Below are 22,516 nucleotides of genomic sequence, written 5' to 3'. Positions count from 1 at the left end.
ACACAGGTCATAGTATTGGGTCACACACAGGTCACGGTATTGGGTCACACACAGGTCATGGTATTGGGTCACACACAGGTCATGGTATTGGGTCACACACAGCTCATGGTATTGGGTCACACACAGGTCATGGTACTGGGTCACACACAGGTCATGGTATTGGGTCACACACAGGTCATGGTATTGGGTCACACACAGGTCATGGTATTGGGTCACACACAGGTCATGGTACTGGGTCACACACAGGTCATGGTATTGGGTCACACACAGGTCATGGTATTGGGTCACACACAGGTCATGGTATTGGGTCACACACAGGTCATGGTATTGGGTCACACACAGGTCACGATATTGGTTCACACACAGGTCACGGTATTGGGTCACACAAAAGTCACGGTATTGGGTTACACTCAGGTCAGTGTATTGAGTCAAACAATGGTCATGGTACTTGGTCACACACAGACCAACGTATTGAATCACATACAGGTCAGATGCTCGGTCACATGCAAGTAGAGGCATTGGGTCACACACAGCGCAAGAAGTTTGGTATTACCCAGGCAAAGATGGGTGTCACAAACAAGTCAAGGTATTGTCTCACCCACAGGTCAAGGTCAAGTGAGCAACATATATAATACTGTCAACAGTTCGACAATTTAAAAGGGTCACAAACAAAGCTTTCAACACCTACTGTACAGTCCTGCAAACGCTGCACTACCCAGGCAATAGTGACGCCATACAGCGCAAAACACAGGCACTGTCTTTAGTACAACACTGACAACGACACTAGTCCTAATGGTAGCAACTGTTAGCAGTACACTTGAGACAGCATCACAGTTACGAGAAACATATGTTAACAGTAAATGCTTGGCAGCTACACTGGAGCTAACGGTTAATGTTGATAACGCAACTTAAGCTCAGAGTAACCTGATGCCAGCGGAAGCATACATGATATGAAGCATACATGATATGAAGCATACATGATATGAAGCATACATGATATGAAGCATACATGATATGAAGCATACATGATATGAAGCATACATGATATGAAGCATACATGATATGAAGCATACATGATATGAAGTATACATGATATGAAGCATACATGATATGAAGATATGTTTTTGTTCAACATATCAATGTCAAAAATGTTACTTCCTTGAAAGTTTTTTCTCGGATAAAAACTACTGGTCCAGCTTGGTCGGTCACATCCCACACTACTGGTCCAGCTTGGTCGGTCAAATCCCACACTACTGGTCCAGCTTGGTCGGTCACATCCCACACTACTGGTCCAGCTTGGTCCGTCACATCCCACACTACTGGTCCAGCTTGGTCGGTCACATCCCACACTACTGGTCCAGCTTGGTCGGTCACATCCCACATTACTGGTCCAGCTTGGTCGGTCACATCCCACACTACTGGTCCAGCTTGGTCTGTCACATCCCACACTACTGGTCCAGCTTGGTCCGTCACATCCCACACTACTGGTCCAGCTTGGTCGGTCACATCCCACACTACTGGTCCAGCTTGGTCCGTCACATCCCACACTACTGGTCCAGCTTGGTCGGTCACATCCCACACTACTGGTCCAGCTTGGTCGGTCACATCCCACACTACTGGTCCAGCTTGGTCCGTCACATCCCACACTACTGGTCCAGCTTGGTCCGTCACATCCCACACTGCTGGTCCAGCTTGGTCCGTCACATCCCACACTACTGGTCCAGCTTGGTCCGTCACATCCCACACTACTGGTCCAGCTTGGTCCGTCACATCCCACACTACTGGTCCAGCTTGGTCCGTCACATCCCACACTGCTGGTCCAGCTTGGTCCGTCACATCCCACACTACTGGTCCAGCTTGGTCCGTCACATCCCACACTACTGGTCCAGCTTGGTCGGTCACATCCCACACTACTGGTCCAGCTTGGTCGGTCACATCCCACACTACTGGTCCAGCTTGGTCGGTCACATCCCACACTACTGGTCCAGCTTGGTCGGTCACATCCCACACTACTGGTCCAGCTTGGTCCGTCACATCCCACACTACTGGTCCAGCTTGGTCGGTCACATCCCACACTACTGGTCCAGCTTGGTCGGTCACATCCCACACTACTGGTCCAGCTTGGTCCGTCACATCCCACACTGCTGGTCCAGCTTGGTCCATCACACTACTGGTGCAGCTTGGTCCGTCACATCGCACACTGCTGGTCCAGCTTGGTCCATCACACTACTGGTGCAGCTTGGTCCATCACACTACTAGTGCAGCTTGGTCCGTCACATCCCACACTGCTGGTCCAGCTTGGTCCATCACATCCCACACTGCTGGTCCAGCTTGGTCCATCACACTACTTGGTCCGTCACATCCCACACTACTGGTCCAGCTTGGTCCGTCACATCCCACACTGCTGGTCCAGCTTGGTCCATCACACTACTGGTGCAGCTTGGTCCGTCACATCGCACACTGCTGGTCCAGCTTGGTCCATCACACTACTGGTGCAGCTTGGTCCATCACACTACTGGTGCAGCTTGGTCCGTCACATCCCACACTGCTGGTCCAGCTTGGTCCATCACACTACTGGTGCAGCTTGGTCCGTCACATCGCACACTGCTGGTCCAGCTTGGTCCATCATACTACTGGTGCAGCTTGGTCCGTCACATCGCACACTGCTGGTCCAGCTTGGTCCATCACACTACTGGTGCAGCTTGGTCCGTCACATCCCACACTGCTGGTCCAGCTTGGTCCATCACACTACTGGTGCAGCTTGGTCCGTCACATCGCACACTGCTGGTCCAGCTTGGTCCATCACACTACTGGTGCAGCTTGGTCCGTCACATCGCACACTGCTGGTCCAGCTTGGTCCATCACACTACTGGTGCAGCTTGGTCCGTCACATCCCACACTGCTGGTCCAGCTTGGTCCGTCCCCTCCACACTCATTCCTGAGGGAATCATTCCCTCAGGAACATTCCCTTCCCTTCGTTCTTTACACCCCCCTTCCTTTAATGATAAAATACCATGCCTAAAATTACCAACAGAGTGCTGGGGGGGGGGGGGGAGGGGATTGGGAATTAGCCTCGGCTACCATCCTTTTTTGTCCGGTCGTGTTGGTCGAGTGGTTAAGGGATCCTGTAAATCAGATGCATTGCTTCTGGCAGTATGGGTTCGAGTCGCTTCTGGGGTGTGAGTTTTCAGTTGCATATATGCCTGGAGACCGTTCAGGCTTGTTCGCATTTGTGTTCCTCACGTGTGCCTCAAAGAATGAGGTGATTTGATAAAATACCATGCCCATGATTAACAACAGAGTGCCGGCGGGGAGATGGGGAATTAGCCTCGGCTATCATCCTCTTTTGTCCAACCGTGTTGGTCGAGTGGTTAAGGGATCCTATAAATCAGATGCATTGCTTCTGGCAGTATGGGTTCGAGTCTCTTCTGGGGTGTGAGTTTTCAGTTGCATATATGCCTAGAGACGGTTCAGGCTTGTTTGCATTTGTGTTCCTCACATGTGCCCCAAAGAATGAGGTGATTTGATAAAATACCATGCCCATGATTAACAACAGAGTGCCGGCGGGGGGATGGGGAATTAGCTTCAGCTGCCATCATTACATCATGGCAAAGTAAGGGAAGACACGCAAAACACATAGTATGAACAATGAAACTTTAATAAAGAAAACAAATTAAAAACAAAGACAGTCCCTTGGCTATGTACAGTGCAAACAAACAATTCAAAAAATATAACATAAGAATGAAGAATAGGGATGACGTTACTCTACAATAATATAAAGACAAAGTGATTAAACAGGTGCTGAGAATATAGCGCTAGCTGAGAAACATCCACCTGATAGACAGCATATATCAGTTAGTTGTTCACGGCTTGAGAGCACAAGGATATTCTGACTTCAATGGCTGGTTCAAACCCAGACATCGACTTGTAGCGGGCGCTGAGGTGCAGAGATGCAGAGGAGCAGGTGTGCAGTCGGCGAGTCACCAATCAGAAGCAGGCAAGCTGGGAATGGTAGTTTGCTGGTTGATGACGGAGCCGGCATGGAGGGTGTGTGGAGTAGGGGGGAAGTCTTGGGTACGTTTGCCTCCTGGTCAAAACGTTTTGTGCTACTGGTAGACGTATCTTGAAGGTAGCATCTTATTGTTGCATAATATATGTAACTTTATGTAGAGAAGAGCAGGCTCAATCTCTCTTGAAAGAGTTTATCGTCACAATATATATATATATATATATATATATATATAAATATATATATATATATATATATATATATATATATATATATATATATATATATATATATATATATATATATATATATATATATATTAGTATATTTTGGTAGCAGTCTTTCCTGTAGACATATATTATTAAATATGACCGAAAAAGTAAGATTAATAATTCTAACACGAATTTTCTCAATCTTTCGTACATTACGCTTCACTGTTGGAGGTAAATAAAAAATCACTTCTCCAAAATTCATTTTTATTTCTAGTCTGACGCGTCACGGGCGCGTTTCGTAAAACTTATTACATTTTCAAAGACTTCACAAATACACAACTGATTAGAACTTACGTATCTCTGATTTTATATCTACATTTGAGTGAGGTGGGAGGGGTGATGTGGCATTAACACAAGACATAACAAGAGGGGATTTTAATAGGGTATTAAAAGTATCAACACAAGACAGAACAGAAACAATGGGTATTGAATAGAAGTGTTTGTAGAAAGCCTATTGGTCCATATTTCTTGATGCTTCTATATTGGAGCGGAGTCTTGAGGTGGGTAGAATATAGTTGTGCAATAATTGGCTGTTGATTGCTGGTGTTGACTTCTTGATGTGTAGTGCCTCGCAAACGTCAAGCCGCCTGCTATCGCTGTATCTATCGATGATTTCTGTGTTGTTTACTAGGATTTCTCTGGCGATGGTTTGGTTATGGGAAGAGATTATATGTTCCTTAATGGAGCCCTGTTGCTTATGCATCGTTAAACGCCTAGAAAGAGATGTTGTTGTCTTGCCTATATACTGGGTTTTTTGGAGCTTACAATCCCCAAGTGGGCATTTGAAGGCATAGACGACGTTAGTCTCTTTTAAAGCGTTCTGTTTTGTGTCTGGAGAGTTTCTCATGAGTAGGCTGGCCGTTTTTCTGGTTTTATAGTAAATCGTCAGTTGTATCCTCTGATTTTTGTCTGTAGGGATAACGTTTCTATTAACAATATCTTTCAGGACCCTTTCCTCCATTTTATGAGCTGTGGAAAAGAAGTTCCTGTAAAATAGTCTAATTGGGGGTATAGGTGTTGTGTTAGTTGTCTCTTCAGAGGTTGCATGGCTTTTCACTTTCCTTCTTATGATGTCTTCGATGAAACCATTGGAGAAGCCGTTATTGACTAGGACCTGCCTTACCCTACAGAGTTCTTCGTCGACTTGCTTCCATTCTGAGCTGTGGCTGAGAGCACGGTCGACGTATGCGTTAACAACACTCCTCTTGTACCTGTCAGGGCAGTCGCTGTTGGCATTTAGGCACATTCCTATGTTTGTTTCCTTAGTGTAGACTGCAGTGTGGAAACCTCCGCCCTTTTCCATGACTGTTACATCTAGAAAAGGCAGCTTCCCATCCTTTTTCGTCTCGTAAGTGAAACGCAGCACGGAACTCTGCTCAAATGCCTCCTTCAGCTCCTGCAGATGTCTGACATCAGGTACCTGTGTAAAAATGTCGTCAACATACCTGCAGTATATGGCCGGTTTCAAGTTCATGTCGACTAAGACTTTTTGCTCGATGGTACCCATGTAGAAGTTTGCAAACAGGACACCTAGGGGAGAACCCATGGCGACCCCATCTACTTGCTTATACATGTGCCCATCCGGGCTCAAGAAGGGTGCCTCTTTAGTACAAGCTTGGAGTAGTTTCCTCAGAATACTTTCTGGCATGTCAAGAGGAGTACAGGCTGGATCACGATACACTCTGTCGGCTATCATTCCGATCGTCTCGTCCAAAGGTACGTTGGTAAACAGCGATTCTACGTCCAACGAGGCTCTTATCCCTGTGGCCCGTGTGCCCCGTAGTAAGTCCACAAATTCCTTTGGAGACTTCAGGCTGAAGGCGCAAGAAACATAAGGAGTCAACAGGCCGTTGAGTCGCTTCGCCAGTCTGTACGTGGGTGTGGGTATCTGGCTAATGATTGGCCGAAGTGGGTTTCCAGGCTTGTGCGTCTTGACATTTCCATACGCATATCCAGGTTTATATTCCCCAATGATCTTTGGCAGGTGGAGTCCGGATTTCTTGGCGTTCACAGTTTCGATCAGTTTGTTGACCTTTGCTTTTAATTCGGCTGTAGTGTCCTTCGTTACCCTTTGGAACTTAGTTTGGTCAGAGAGTATGATGTTCATTTTCGCCAGATATTCGTCTTTTTTAAGAATGACATATATTGGCGACTTGTCACCTCTCCTGACAACTATCTCCTTGTTCTCACGAAGGCTTTTAGCTGCCGCTTTAAGCTCGGGGGACAGTATGGTGCTTCTGTAGTTGCCTCCATTCTTTCCTCCTTCTGCAATAAGTTCTGCTTGTAAGGTATCTTTGGTAGTGACCTTCAAGAAGGTCACTTCGCATTTGTGTTCCTCACGTGTGTCCCAAAGAATGAGGTGATTTGGTAAAATGCTATGCCCAAGATTACTATCCGAGTGCCGGCGGTGGGGTGGTTCAAATAGCCTCGGCTATCACCTCATTTTGTCCGGTCGTGATGGTCAAGTGGATTAAGGCGTCTTGTACATACCAGTTGCGTTGCTCCTGGGAGTATGGGTTCGAGTCACTTCTGGGGTGTGAGTTTTCAGTTGCATATTGTCCTGGGGACCATTCAGGCTTGTTCGCATATATATATATATATATATATATATATATATATATATATATATATATATATATATATATATATATATATATATATATATATATATATATTATATATATATATATATATATATATATATATATATATATATATATATATATATATATTTATTTAGTTGTAGTTGGCATCCCTCAATCCCGTGGGGTTATGGAGTTGTGCCCTGGGTGTCTAGTTGTGCTAGTGTAGATGGATGCAGCGCCTGCTGTGGCTGTGAAGGCCAACCCGAGAATGACAGTCTCGTCTGCAACGAGCTCAGAAAAACGCCGAAGCGGGTGCGTCAGACAGTGGTCGAGACCTCCTCTGAAATCTTTTATCCTCCGCCTGCCTCTTCAGTTCATCCTCGAATTGCTGGAGTCCCTTCTGCACTTTACATCTCCAGGCAGATCTGTCCGCATCTGCTGCCTCCCAAGTGTTGATGTCGATGTTCATCTGCTTGAAGTCGCGTTTGCAGGCATCTTTGAAACCCAGCTGAGGTCTTCCGGTGGGTCTCCTTCCTGATGCCAGTTCTCCATACAAGAGGTCCTTCGGTATGCGACCATCGACCATGCGTGTGACATGTCCCAGCCATCGCATTCGTCTCTGTTTCAGGAGAGTGAACATTGAAGCGACTCCTGTTCTCTCGAGTAAAGTGTTGTTGGTGACGTGGTCTTTCCACGTGATGTCAAGGATGCGTCTCAGGTTCAGCATGTGAAAGGTATTAAGCCGTCTCTCCTGGCGAGAGCGCAGGGTCCAGGATTCCGAGCCGTAGAGAAGTGTACTCACCACACATGAAATGTAGACTTGTGCCTTGGTGTGCACTGTCAGTTTGGCATTTTCCCAAACGCGCTTTATGAGCCTGGCCAGTGTTGTTGCGGCCTTCCCGATACGCCTGTTGAGCTCAGTGTCCAGGGAAAGGGTGTCTGAGATTGTGGAGGCCAGGTACACAAACTCGTGAACTGCCTCCAGCACATAGTCTTCTATATTTATACAGGGTAGCTCATTGACATCTTGTCCCATCACCTGTGTCTTTTTCAGGCTGATTGTCAGCCCGAATGCAGAACAGGCTGCGGCAAAGCGGTTGAGTAGCTGCTGCAGGCCTTCTACTGTGTGTGTGGTGATCGCTGCGTCGTCGGCGAGGAGGAACTCCCTGAGGATTCGCATCTGTACTTTTGTCTTTGCTCGGAGTCTGGATAGATTATAGAGCTTTCCATCAGATTTTGTATGGAGATTAATGCCTTCTGTGGTTGTTCTAAAGGCATGCTTGACGAGGATCGCGAACAAGATGCCGAACAGGGTTGGAGCAAGAACACACCCCTGTTTAACACCACTGTTAATGTTGAATGGTTCAGAAGTTGAGCCGTCGTACACAACTGTCCCCTTCATGTCCTTGTGGAACGATTGTATCATGCTGAGTAGGATGGGTGGACAGCCAATTTTGGCCAAGATCTTGAAGAGTCCGTCCCTACTCACGAGGTCGAAGGTATTTGTAAGGTCAATGAAGGCAATGTACAAGACTTTTCTCTGCTCCCTGCACTTTTCTTGAAGCTGTCTCAGGGAGAACACCATGTCAGTGGTCGACCTCTCTGCTCGGAAACCAAACTGTGACTCGGGGTACACTCTTTCGGCAAGAATCTGAAGCCTGACCAAAACGACCCTAGCAAAGAGTTTGCCAACGATGCTGAGGAGGGATATGCCGCGATAGTTGTTTACATTGCTTCTGTCACTTTTATTTTTGTATTTTTGTAGAGAGTGATGATGTTTGCATATCTCATGTCTTGTGGCACCGAGCCCTCCCTCCAGCACTGGCATAGAAGTTCATGAAGCTCAGATTTAAGTGTTCCACGAGCGCACTTGAGAACTTCAGGCGGAATCCTGTCGTTTCCTGGGGCCTTCCCTGAGGAAAGTGAATCCACTGCTTTCTCAACTTCTTCCACAGTGGGTTCAAGATCAAGTTCTTCCATGATGGGCAGGCATTCAATTGCATCCAAAGCCTCTACGCTGACCAAGTTCTCTCTGGAGTAGAGTTCGGAGTAATGTTCCACCCAGCGCTTCATCTGTTGAACACCGTCTTTAATGATCTCTCCAGTGGCTGACTTAAGAGGAGCCATCCGGTTTTGTGTAGGGCCTGTTGCCTGTTTGATCCCTTCGTACATGCCTCTTATGTTGCCGACAGTGGCCGCAGTCTGGATGCTGGAACAGAGTCGAAGCCCGTAATCGTTAGCACAACGCCTCGCAGTTTGTTGAACTCTACTGCGGGCAGTACGGAGGGCCTGTAGGTTCCTTTCTGAGGGCAGGTTCTTGTAGGATGAGAAAGCTCGTCTCTTTTCCTCTACGAGGGGTAACAGTTCCTCTGCACTAGGCTCGAACCAATCTGCTGACTTGTTCTGCCTCTTACCGAAGGTGGACATGGCAGTGTTGAAAATAGTGCCCCTGAGATGTAACGACCTCTCACTTGTGCTATCTCAGGGTGGTACAGGAAGGGCATTTACCAGCGCCGCACTGAATTCCTCCACCTTGTGAAGGTTACGGGTCTTGTTTACGTTAATGCGTGGTCTTCCCTCCTTTGCTCTGTGGATTTTCCGGGGATGGAACTTTACTCTGAAAACGACGAGAGAGTGGTCGGTGTCGCAATGTGCACTCTGGAAGCTGTGGGTCAGTTTGACATTTCTCAGATTGTTACGCCCCGTAAGCACCGGTCGAGTTGGTGCCAATGCTTAGACCTGGGATGTCTCCAAGAAACCTCATGCTGGGGCTTGGTGTCGAAGAAGGAATTCGTGATGCAGAGAACATGACGGCAGCAAAACTCCAGGAGGCGCTGTCTGTTACCTATCGTTCGTTACGGCTCGTGACCCTACAGCAGCCAAGCTTTAATTACGTCTAGGGATACCACTGCTGCTCTCTAAAGCGGGTCACCAGTATAACCCCATGAATGATAACAGGCTAAGACTTAAAAGTATTTCTCCCTTAGGACTGAAGAATTATACATATAACTTATAATATATATATTCAAAACAGTATAATATAAAAACACAGATGGTAAAGTTAACTTATACAACAAACCAAAAGTATTGTCATCTCACTTAATATAATATAATAAAATATGGCACAACAAGAAGTAAACAGACTTATCTCCCACATGTTATTCCTTCGAGTCCCGTTCAGCTACTGACTCTCGCTCTGTCGCTTACCCCTAATTCTCTCCCGTCTGCCTCATCCAGGATGAGGGATGGAAACTAAGGACTTTTTAATATTTAAAACTAATTGAACAACTACTTGTTCTCAAAACACACAAGAATGCAAATTACAGATAATAGTTACTTACAAAATATATAAGTACAATGCCACCTGTTTAATTACAGAAAATAAACAATTATATATACTAAATAAAAGTGACATCTGTAACTCCCAACTGAACAGGTCCAGCTTTCCGAATTTAACAGGTATTAGACGTGTGCAAAGCAACCGCGTTCCTGTCTCCACTGACGCTGCCACACCACACGATAATTTACCAAAAACACAATGTGTGTACATATACAGGCAATGATATAATGGAACAAAACAAGTTATTTTAAATTTATATACATATTCTGCTAGGAGTACGTAACACTGTCCACTCTCATTCATCTTCCCAAATCCAAACTGGCCCGCGCAGGAAGGCCAAGAGCTGTGATCAGAACTAACTCTTGCATCAAAATCTCCCAGGAGGAAGACTGGCTCTTGTTGAGGTATGTCTCTGAGAGCTAGGCCGAGGTCATCATAGAACTTGCCTTCGCTTTGGTAGAGGAGGTCAGTGTACCTAATTGTACTCACCTAATTGTGCTTGCGGGGGTTGACCTTTGGCTCTTTGGTCCCGCCTCTCAACTGTCAATCAACTGGTGCACAGAACCTACTGGGCTCTATCATATCTACATTTGAAACTATGTATGGAGTCAGCCTCCACCACATCACTTCCTAATGTATTCCATTTATTAACTACTCTGACACTGAAAAAATTCTTTCTAACGTCTCTGTGGCTCATCTGGGCACTGAGTTTCCACCTGTGTCCCCTTGTTCGTGTCCCACCCGTGCTGAAGAATTTGTCTTTGTCCACCCTTCGCCGGTCGGCCGAGCGGACAGCACGCGGAACTTGTGATCCTGTGGTCCTGGGTTCGATCCCAGGCGCCGGCGAGAAACAATGGGCAGCGCTTCTTTCACCCTATGCCCCTGTTACCTAGCAGTAAAATAGGTACCTGGGTGTTAGTCAGCTGTCACGGGCTGCTTCCTGGGGGTGGAGGCTTGGTCGAGGACCGGGCCACGGGGACACTAAAAAGCCCCGAAATCATCTCAAGATAACCTCAAGATAACCCTATCAATTCCCCTGAGAATTTTGTAGGTGGTTATCATGTCTTCTTTCTAACGTCTCTGTGGCTCATCTGGGCACTGAGTTTCCACCTGTGTCCCCTTGTTCGTGTCCCACCCGTGCTGAAGAATTTGTCTTTGTCCACCCTTCGCCGGTCGGCCGAGCGGACAGCACGCGGAACTTGTGATCCTGTGGTCCTGGGTTCGATCCCAGGCGCCGGCGAGAAACAATGGGCAGCGCTTCTTTCACCCTATGCCCCTGTTACCTAGCAGTAAAATAGGTACCTGGGTGTTAGTCAGCTGTCACGGGCTGCTTCCTGGGGGTGGAGGCTTGGTCGAGGACCGGGCCGCGGGGACACTAAAAAGCCCCGAAATCATCTCAAGATAACCTCAAGATAACCCTATCAATTCCCCTGAGAATTTTGTAGGTGGTTATCATGTCTCCCCTTACACTTCTGTTTTCCAGGGATGTGAGGTTCAGCTCCTTTAGCCTTTCCTCGTAGCTCAATCCTCTCAGTTCCGGGACGAGCCTGGTGGCATACCGCTGAATCTTCTCTAACTTTGTCTTCTGTTAAACTAGGTATGGACTCCAGGCTGGAGCTGCATACTCCAGGATTGGTCTTACATAAGTGGAATACAGATATATATAGTGGTATATACAGATTCCTTACACAAGTTTCTAAAGGCAGTTCTTATATTGGCCAGTCTAGCATATGCCGCTGATGATATTCTTTTGATGTGGGCCTCTGGGGACAGGTTCGGTGTGATATCAACCCCCAGATCCTTCTCTCTATTTGACTCTTACAGGATTTCCCCTCCCAGATGATACCTTGTGTTCAGCCTCCTGCTCCCTTCGCCTAATTTCATCACCTTGCACTTTCCTGAGTTTAACTTTAGCAGCTATTTTCTAGACCATTCCTCCAGTTTATCCAGGTCATCTTGTAGTCTCTGTCTATCTTCATCCGTCTTGATTCTTCTCATAATTTTTGCATCATCAGCAAACATTGAGAGGAATGAGTCTATACCCCTCGGAAGATCGATGGTGCATACGCATTGATGAGGCTGACCATTCCTACTGCTGTATGAAGCTGGTGGTTTGCCCTGCCAGAAGAAGGTAAAGTCCTTCTCCCGTATGCTGCCGGTTGCTGGCAGACGTGTCTCCTGCAGGGCGACTATGTCCATCTGGAGTCTGCACAGTTCATTGTTGATCACAGCTGTCTTGCGGGCGTCGTTCACTTCCAGTAGATCTTCCGAGGGACCCGGTGTCAGGGTCCTTACATTCCATGTGCCCAGTTTGAGAGCTGGGTGGCTCTGTGTTTGTTTTCTTTTGCCTGGTGCATGGGTTGACGATCCGCTTATTGGATTGTGGCCTAAGCCCCACGCACCCAGTGGAGCAGGCGGACCGTGGCGAGACAGCACCTTATTGGCTGGGGGCTGCCCAGCTTGAAGCGGGCGGTAGCTGTCCTATGAAATCGGATGATTTCTCTCACCGACGGAAGCAACCCCTGGCGCCTTACTCTACGCCAATTGAGTGGTAGACTTATCACCGATAACTGTCACTTCCCGTGTTGAGCCATCGCCAAGGCGATGCTGAAGTGTCCTCTCCAGGGCACAGGCCTGGGCAGTAATTATGGAGGATCAGCTGTTGCCCATGCAGCAGATCCACCCTCTCCACGCCACCGATGTGATGCAAGGGAAGGGCAGGCGCCGATATGCTTGGCACCTGTGTCGTCGCAGGAGTTGCCAGAATGTAGCTGTATACAGCTGCAAACTTCCTTAGGGTCTCCGACTCCGGATTTTGCCTCAGGGTTGACTCCCGAAGTCTTTCCCATGAGTGGGTTTAGCCACAAGACAGCAGAGGTTTGAATTCGGGGTTTTCCTTCCCCTAGATGAGCTGCCTTTCCAGGCTAACAAGTCCCATCTGCGAGAAGCACTTAGTTTTAAGGCGCCAGAGACCCGCCTTCGCCCCTTCCCCTGTTGGTAGAAGCAGATCCGCCAGGCCTAGAGGCTAAGCCACACGTGCAGGCCAGGAGCTGTACTTGGTTGTCAGTGGCTATTTGAGACGCACGCCATCAGGGGCACTTTACAAGCTGTGGGAGCTTATCTCTACAACCCTTCCACCCCAGCTATAACAACCCTTGGAACCATATATATAATATAATATAATATATATATATATATATATATATATATATATATATATATATATATATATATATATATATATATATATATATATATATACATATACATAGGGGTACCACCACTGGTTTAATTAAAGGGACCCACATCCTCGAAGAAGAAAATAAATAGTGTTCAGAGAAGACCTTGTGGATTCTCACTGAATACTTTAATCTTTTCCTCTCCTACCACCCCTATTATTTTTTTTTTATTTGATTTTATTGCAATGTTACAGTTTACAGAAAACACACACTTTTATAACAATATAACAATATACCAATCAGTGTTCGAAGACCTCGTCCAGTTCCTCGGGGGTCGGGTGCGCACCCAAGATACAGCACGCATTTCCCCTCTGAACAGCGACACTGAGGCGCTGTAACATAAAACTGGCCGCTCTTGGGTCTCTAGTCTTCCCAATGAGTTCCTCGCTCAGCTCCTTCAGGAACTTAAGTGCACATTTACCCCAGGCGCCCAGAGTCTCAGAGCCTATTGGCACGAACCTGTAACAACGTTCTAGGTCCCTGTACTTGTTAGTTTTCTGGGTCTCCCTGAAGGTTGCCACCCCGCCTCCCTCAGCTGCGCTGTAAGGTAGATAGGTATCAGCCAATGTGGATGCACACGTGTAGTCCCACACGACCTGTTTACCTTCCCTCCACGGCTGCAGGGTGACTCCATCTGGGCGTTTTTGGCTGTTGTCAGGCCTGCACAACTGAGGTTCCCTTTGTGCTGGGCACCCAGCTGAAGCCAAACTTCTCTTGATGATGTCATTGACTGCTTCATGTCTGGCAATCTTTCCCTGTGTCTTATGACAGATGAGACCATGGCTGCCGTATTGGTCTGCCCGTGCATGGCCGCAAATACACCGGTGCTCGGTGGAGATAGGGGCGGCAAGGCGCAGAGCAACACCAATACTTAGGGTCCGATGGTCCAGGCGGGTGCCCAAGGCGGAATTAGGGACTGCCAACAGGAAGTCCCCGGCATGGGGAGCTTGCACAGCTAGAAGACACGCTTTGTCCTTCCTGGAAGCTTCCTCCAGCAATGATGTGGCGATGTTCTCCACTATGGGGCTATCCCATTTGGACTGTTTGCAGTCATTTGGAAAAGTCGGTCGAGGATGAGAGTTGACAAGAGTGTCCCACTGACCGGCTCCTTCCGCGAATTTGGGATCATGAATACCAATGAAGTCTCTTAGGTGTTCCGGTAGTATTTCCTTAACTAATTCACCTGTTGCACTGGCCGAGGACAAGAATGCCGGCAATGCTAACTGTGTCGCCTTGCGAATACCTATCCCCCCGAGTCTAACTGGGAGCGTTGCTTGGTCCCATTGGTCATCTTGCAGGGAGAGGTTTAACACTTTCACGGTTATTGACCTTAGGAGTGTGTCATATTCTGTTAATTTTGGGCTGTCGAAGGAGGGAGCACACCTTAGGAAATAGGTCAGTCTGGGCAAAGCCAGGCACCTTGTGAGAAGGTACAGAGCATCGTGGGCGTCCAAAGCCCCTATTCTTCCCTCCATCCTCCTCAGGTCGTTCAGCTTTTCTTCGAGGACTACCTCAATGGCGCTCGAGCCCAGAGGTGCCCCTAGCAGCACACTGTCGGTGGGAGCGATCACTTGGGCTCCTGGCAATATGGTTCGCACTGAATCTATGGTTGGTTGGCTAGATGAGATGATTTCACACTTTAATGGGTTTAGGGTGAGTCCTAACTCCTCTCCCTTAGATTTCACCAGCTGTAGATCTTCTAGCAGGGATTCCTGTGCCCCTGCCAGGGTGCCATCGTCCAGAAACCAGATGTTGAGTTCGCTGGTCAACCTGCTTGTGACCTCTTTAACAGCCATGCAAAAAAGAAAAGGGGCAAGTGGGTCTCCATGATGGACACCTTCTGCAGAAACAACTTCATGTTCCCCAAACAGCAGCGTCGATTCCCTACTGTACCCTGCTGAGACGAAGGGGAGTAGAGAAGGAAAGATTGTTCGAACTGCCTCCAATACCACATCCCTTTTTACCTGGTTGAAGGCATTTTTAAAGTCTAATTTAATTAATGCCTTATTTTCTGGGAGGTGCTTTATATAGGCTCGTGCTGCATGAGCTGCTGCTTCACAGCCATGGGGGACACCAAAACCTAGTTGATGGGGTCGAAGCATCGTCGCAGCGTCTATGCTAATTTTTCTGACAGCTGCCCTAGCAACAAGGCGCCGAAGTGTGTTACCCACGGCAATGGGTCTGACTCCACCATCTTTCTTCTTGAGGGCACAAAGGGATGCTCCAAAGAAAAAGGGTTTAATTGTATCTGGGATCAACCCAGAGAGGCAGTCGTTGACAAACTTCGTGACCTCTGACAATAGTGTCTCGGCAACTTCTCCGAGAACTGGGTTTACCATCTCCTTGAGGTGCTGAGGTCTTACTCCAGTGTATCCCCCTGCCGAGCCTGGCGGAAATGACATGATGGCTTTGTATACCTCTGACGCTTGGAGGAATAGAGGTCCTATGTCTGGGACATTTGTGTCCTGAGCAGTGGGTTCCCATGGTACTCTAGGAGGGTGCTTCTCTCTCAGCGTGTTGGCGGTAGCGGTATTTCTAGGGGCGATTGTGTCTTCGCTGGTAAGTAACCTAATTGCCCCTACTGTGTTGCCCTCTTCAATTTTTTTGGTCACTTGTGTTCCAAGTTTAAAATTGTCATTGGAACTCTTGGGTCTGCCACGACGGTTTTTGCGTTGAGGAGGGATGGGGATCAAGTTGTCAGCTCTGGGGAAATTATTTATTGCCCTAGTGACTGATGAGGCTAGCGACTTGCCTCCTCTTGCAGGTACGCCTAAGCAAATATTGCCAAACAGGAGCAAATTATGCCATGCTTTGATGGTGGCTGCAGCATTAAGATTTTCAGACCGTTCATTTACTTTCCTTAAAAGGTCTGTATATTTCCCTGCTGCAAATGGGCGCGCTGCTTTAGGAATGTGGGGAAGAGTTCTGGTGGTGGATGCTTTGATGGCCCCCAGGAGGTCATCTGATGATATGAAGTTTGCTGGGATGTGTGGGGGTGCCGGGGGGACCTGTGGGCCTTCTCTCTCTACAGGTACCGTCAATGAACCCTCACAATTGCTGTGTTGACGTAGGGTTCCATCGTTTCTAAGGCTGTGTGATTCGTCACACACCCGACACGTTCCTCTGGGTCTGGGTCCTCTGGTTGCACGTCTGGGTGCACTGTTCCCAGGACCCTGTTCTTGGCTGAGGGGTTCCTGGTTAGTTGGTGGAGTCCCCTCCATCCCCCGGGCGGCCGGCGTGGGAGGGATGACAGGGGTGGTGGCGGCAGGGGTGGACACGGGTGGTGGCAGGAGGGATGGCTAGCTGTCCCTCACACTCACCACTCGTATGAGTACTTGTGTCTCCCTCCCTTTTGGGAGGAACCTGAATGCCTGCTGTGACCTGTGCCATATCTGGGTGCATGGAGGGTAGCACATCCCTGCAACAAGCACAGTGAGGGCGGTGAATAGGTGGGTGGGAAACACCCAGGCGCAGGGTGGGTTGGGTGGTGGGATGGCAGGATGTACTGTGGTGCGGTCAGGCCGGCGAGCGGGGAGGAGGTGGGGGTTGACCGGGCCTCGCTCAGCTTGAGGGGGGGTCTGGGTGACACTTAAACACTGGTATAATTTTCTTGTATATCACTGCACAATGGTGAATGAATCATACACTTGTAATCCGACACACTGTGAGCTCTATTAGGTCTGACCATGATTGCTGATTTTTATTTTCATTTTTCTTTCCCAAACGTATTTCTATAAACACTGGGTGGCACATGAGTGACCCCCCCCTCGCCCGAGCAAACAACAACACCCCCTCCTCCCCCACACCTTAGCCGTGGGAGGCCTAGAGGGCGCCAGCGTGGCCCTCACTGCCGTTGTATTCCATACCCTGCATACCCACCTGTTTGTATCCGTTTTTGTTGAGATGGTCCACTCTAGGCACCTTCCACCACTCCTGCACCTTCCCAGGACATTCACACAGCACTCTGTGAAGGCTAGGCATGGTGACGTCAGGATGTCCCTAGGTAATGGTTCAGTAAACAACAGAGCCTCCTCCACACGTCCTCCCTCCCCGCTAGCCCCTATATATATATATATATATATATATATATATATATATATATATATATATATATATATATATATATATATATATATATATATATATGTATATATATATATATATATATATATATATATATATATATATATATATATATATATATATATTGTCGGGGTTCACCATAAGAGGGGCGAGTAACAGTATACCCAAGGTCACTCACCGTAGCCCTGCGGGTCTTCACTCTATCCTCGCGGCGCCACTGTACGCCAGGAGAGTATTCCAGTCAATCCCAACCGGCCTCTGATCGAGAATGAGTGAGAACACAGCTTGTTCTCTTTACACCTGTATGCCCGCCCCGACACTAGGCTCTACTACTAACCACAGGGTCGCCAACTGGTGTTTCCCGTGTCCATTAACACGTCAGTGGTTTTGTTGAATTGTGTTAGCAGTGGCAAGAACACACTCAAAAGATCTGATATCAGGCAGGTATTTATTTCTATCACTCTATTTCCTTTCATGTATTATATAGCCACAAGAAACATGGAGGGGATAATACAAATGCCAAGGTATTTTGTGTTTTACTTAAAACTCAAGACATCACATAATTATATCAATAAGCAAACAGCTATTTCATGCGGAAGTCGCTCGTTCTCACAAATAATCACGAACTCGCCAAGCTGGCAATGCTCCCCCTCACGTCAATGTCAAAATCAGCTGGGCGACTCCCACCGCGCTAATGTTCGTTTATCTGTTTGTCTGGCGTGAAGCGCCTGTTTCTTTAAATTCTCAAGGATCACTAAATGTTCAAACAACACAATATCAATAGCAATAGAACGTAAATACTCCGCTGCACTGATCTTGAGCTCAATCAAACATTTCCATATTAATGAACACAATAATTCACTATCATGGTATAACACACTGCACCTCATTTAATGATAACGCATGCAAAAATATATTACTGGAGTTCTCAGTAATTCCTTTCGTGGGCGAATATTCAATTGATCACTGCACACATGAATGGTTATTCAATACACAAGCATAGACATATATATATATATATATATATATATATATATATATATATATATATATATATATATATATATATATATATATATATATATATATATATATATATTTAGATAAATCATAGATATCAATAATGGTAATAATATAGTTACTGGGCACATAGCCTAACACCAAATACTGGTACATTTATATATATATATTCTCTCACTAAATGATCATATTAAAGTCTCATGAAAGACATTATCAACACAGTAAATTCATCAATTACTCCGGGTGCCTGCACACACCAATAATAATAATAAATACCGTGAGTGCTCTATGTAGCCCCAGTCTGCACACTTGTGCCTTACTGTGACATAGGTGAGCCTTGCTCACGACATGCAAAATACTCTGGCTAAATAATATAGCTGACTAAAGGGGAATTGGGAGAGAAACTAGAATCACCTACTTCCACCTATCCTCCGGTGAGAGTTGAGTTGTAGCTCCTGGCCCAGGCTCCTGCCTCGTGTAGGGAACGCCCCCACACACACCCTGTCGAGTCCTCCAGGAACTCAATCAACGTCCCAAAACAAATGCGTCGTCTCCGTGTTCTGTCCTCCGTGGGTCCCTGCTCCTCTTCCACGTCTTGTAGGGTTGGAGTCGGTCTCCCGGCCGTCAACTTCTCCTCCCATCTACGGCTGCCTACCTACGTCTCGGCTGCAGTCGTTCGGATTCCCAATTAGTGTCTTCTTTCACTGCTTCCCAGTGGATTGGCCCAGCCGCTACGTCATCACTGTGAAGCTATCAGACGTCCTAGACGATACTGCCTAGACTTCACCTGCACAGCACCCGACCCTGGAGCACTTGATGCTCAATATTCCATCAATTCCCTCTTCGGTCCACACATGGAGTGAAGGAAGACCTCCCGGCGTACTGGCAGACTACGGGTGACACGTAAGATCCACGGGAGTGGCGTATTAATGTCAGATTGACAGGATCAACCTTCTCACATCCGTCCACCTTGACGTGTCGTGTCAGACTGATGGCGCCGCCGTGGCGCTATGACCGGACCCCCCTGCCTTCGTGACGTCATACTTGCCAAGGGAGGTTTTCATTGGCTCCCTGTGCCACATCGCTGTCGGTGACCAATCTGGTGCCACTGACGTCACACAGTTTTGGCTATATATATATATATATATATATATATATATATATATATATATATATATATATATATATATATATATATATATATATATATGTGTCGTACCTAGTAGCCAGAATGCACTTCTCAGCCAACTATGCAAGGCCCGATTAGCCTAATAAGCCAAGTTTTCATGAATTGTTTTTCGACTACCTAACCTACCTAACCTAACCTAACCTATAAAGATAGGTTAGGTTAGGTTAGGTAGGGTTGGTTAGGTTCGGTCATATATCTACGTTAATTTTAACTTCAATAAAAAAAAATTGACCTCATACATAATGAAATGGGTAGCTTTATCATTTCATAAGAAAAAAATTAGAGAAAATATATTAATTCAGGAAAACTTGGCTTATTAGGCAAATAAGGCCTTGCATAGTAGGCCAAGAAGTGCGTTCTGGCTACTAGGTATGACATTATATATATATATATATATATATATATATATATATATATATATATATATATATATATATATATATATATATATATATATGGGCCAATAAAAATAGGCCTTCTGCAGTTACCTACTTTTAATGCCCATTGTTTCGTGTTCTGTCTTGTGTAAAAAGTTTATTTTCACCTCATCCAAAACTATTGTAACATGTCACTTCACCCAAATGTGGGTATAAAAAACTCAAAGATGTTTAATCTCTATTTAGTTAAAGTTGTGTGTGTGTGTGTGTAAACTAAAGTCTTTGAAAATGTAATAAGTTTTACGAAACGCGCTCAAGTGTCACGTCAGACTAGAAATATGAATGAATTTTGGAGAATTGATTTTTGAATTACCATCAACAGTGAAAAGAAACGTAAGAAAGATCGAGAAAATTCGTGTTAGAATTATTAATCTTACTTTTTTGGTCATATTTAATAATATATGTCTACAGGAAAGAATGCTACCAAAATATACTAATATATATATATATATATATATATATATATATATATATATATATATATATATATATATATATATATATATATATATATATATAGGATATCCCTTTTTATTTTAGATCTAAATTAAAAAAAAAAGATTATACCTAATGTATATTCCAATAATTAATGCTAATTAAAGTATTAAAATGTTAGCTCGAAACGGTTTAATGTAGGTAATTAAAAGATTATGGAAAGTTTTTTAAATGTTTCCAATTCACGTTCTAAGGTCGTTTTTACAAATTCTCAAAATCCGTTGTTTAAAGGTAATTACAAACGTGCTAAATACATTGAAATGTCGTTTTTAGCACGTTTTGCAAACGACAAAATGTTTGCTGGGACACTATGGGTCCTGCTATGTCAGTCACATCGCACACTACTGGTCCAGCTTGGTCGGTTACATCCCACACTACTGGTGCACCCTGGACGGTTACATCCCACACAACTGGTGCAGTTTATTCCATCACATCCCACACTTCAGGTGGAGCTTAGGGGCCATACAAGGAAAAGTAAAATTGTTGTTCAATGTCAACCATTATTTTTTGACTAGTTGTATATGAAAAGGGCGCAATTGCTTTGAGTTTCAGTACTGTAGCCTAAATAGTAAGGGAGATTTTTTATTTTTGTATTTTTTTCAACGAATTTTACACATTTTCATGTGTAAATGAACAAACACACCTTTCAGATATAATCATTTTATGACACTTTTCTGACACATTAACATATAATAAAGGATCATAAATAGGGGATTTTCCAAAACGTCTTTAGTTTTCCTAATACAAATAGTCTAAGTTCCCCCCCAATATTTATGCAAATATATCATGTTTATTGCTATTATAAAATCAATAAATGAACTCAGGTAAAACGCTCATTTACGATTTTAGAGACATAAACTTTACATATAAGGTGTAAGTTTCATGGAAATTCAATAAAAAATGAAAAGAGATATATATGTTCAAGAAACATAAATGTTCAAGTAAGTAAAAAATAAAGTCTAAGGTGTTGCCATCTGTGGCTGAGATTGACATCAACAAATTTCATCCAAAATTGGCACCCTTACAGATAGACATACGTGCAGTCAGGTGTATAAGTTTCATGCAAATCGCTCTATAAACAGAAGAGAGAGATAAAATTTAAAAAAAAAAAAAAAAATGCCTTTTTTTAACTTAAATTTTATTTAATAAAACTAATTATAATTTGTTTTTAATATATGCTATTGTGATAGCTGAGAGTCATAGACATGATTTCAGTTGACATTTTTGTTTGATAATAGTTTTTGACCATTTTGGAAAATTTTTGACACATAATTCAATATTTTTTTCTTCCTTCCTATTTATGCTATGATGCTGAGACTTGGACCAGATGAAACCCTTTTCATATACAACTTGTCAAAAAAGTTTGATTGAAATCGAACGAGTTTTCTTTTATTGCATTTTTGGGCAAGTTTGGAAACTTATGCCTCCTTAGTCTGTCGCATCCCACACTACTTGTGCAGCTTGGTCCATCACATCCCGCACTACTGGTCCAGCTTCTTATGTCACATCCCACACTAATGGTGCAGCTTGGTCCATCACATCCCACACTACTGGTCCAGCTTCTTATGTCACATCCCACACTACTGGTGCAGCTTGGTTCGCCCCATCCCACACTAATGGTGCAGCTTGGTCCGTTCCCTCTCACACTACTGGTGCAGCTTGGTTCGTCACATCCCACACTGGTGGTGCAGCTTGGTCCGTCATATCCCAAACTATTTATGCAGCATGGTCAGTTACATCCCACACGGCAGGTGCAGCTTGGTCCGTTACAACCCACACAACGGGTTCACCTTGGTCCATCACATCCCACACTGCTGGAGCAGCATGGTCCGCCACATCCCACACTA

The 22,516-nt window shown here is 45.5% G+C and overlaps 1 protein-coding gene across 1 annotated transcript; it reads right to left on the bottom strand.

Annotated features, from left to right (window-relative positions):
• Positions 1–1,128: 1,128 nt before the first annotated feature.
• On the bottom strand, positions 1,129–2,163 carry LOC138370739 (NAD(+) hydrolase ApTIR-like). The gene has a single exon (XM_069335338.1). The coding sequence runs from the start codon at positions 2,161–2,163 to the stop codon at positions 1,129–1,131; it is 1,035 nt and encodes a 344-aa protein (XP_069191439.1).
• Positions 2,164–22,516: the final 20,353 nt, after the last annotated feature.

Source organism: Procambarus clarkii, chromosome 33 (genome assembly GCF_040958095.1).
Source record: "Procambarus clarkii isolate CNS0578487 chromosome 33, FALCON_Pclarkii_2.0, whole genome shotgun sequence".
Classification (NCBI taxonomy): Eukaryota; Metazoa; Arthropoda; class Malacostraca; order Decapoda; family Cambaridae; genus Procambarus; species Procambarus clarkii.
The sequence above is the reverse complement of the archived record's forward strand: the minus strand, read 5'-3'. Positions and strand labels throughout refer to the sequence as shown.

Excerpts from the sequence above, each read along its gene's own strand:
- LOC138370739 (XM_069335338.1), bottom strand. The coding sequence starts at position 2,163 with ATGGACCAAGCTGGACCAGCAGTGTGGGATGTGACGGACCAAGCTGGA.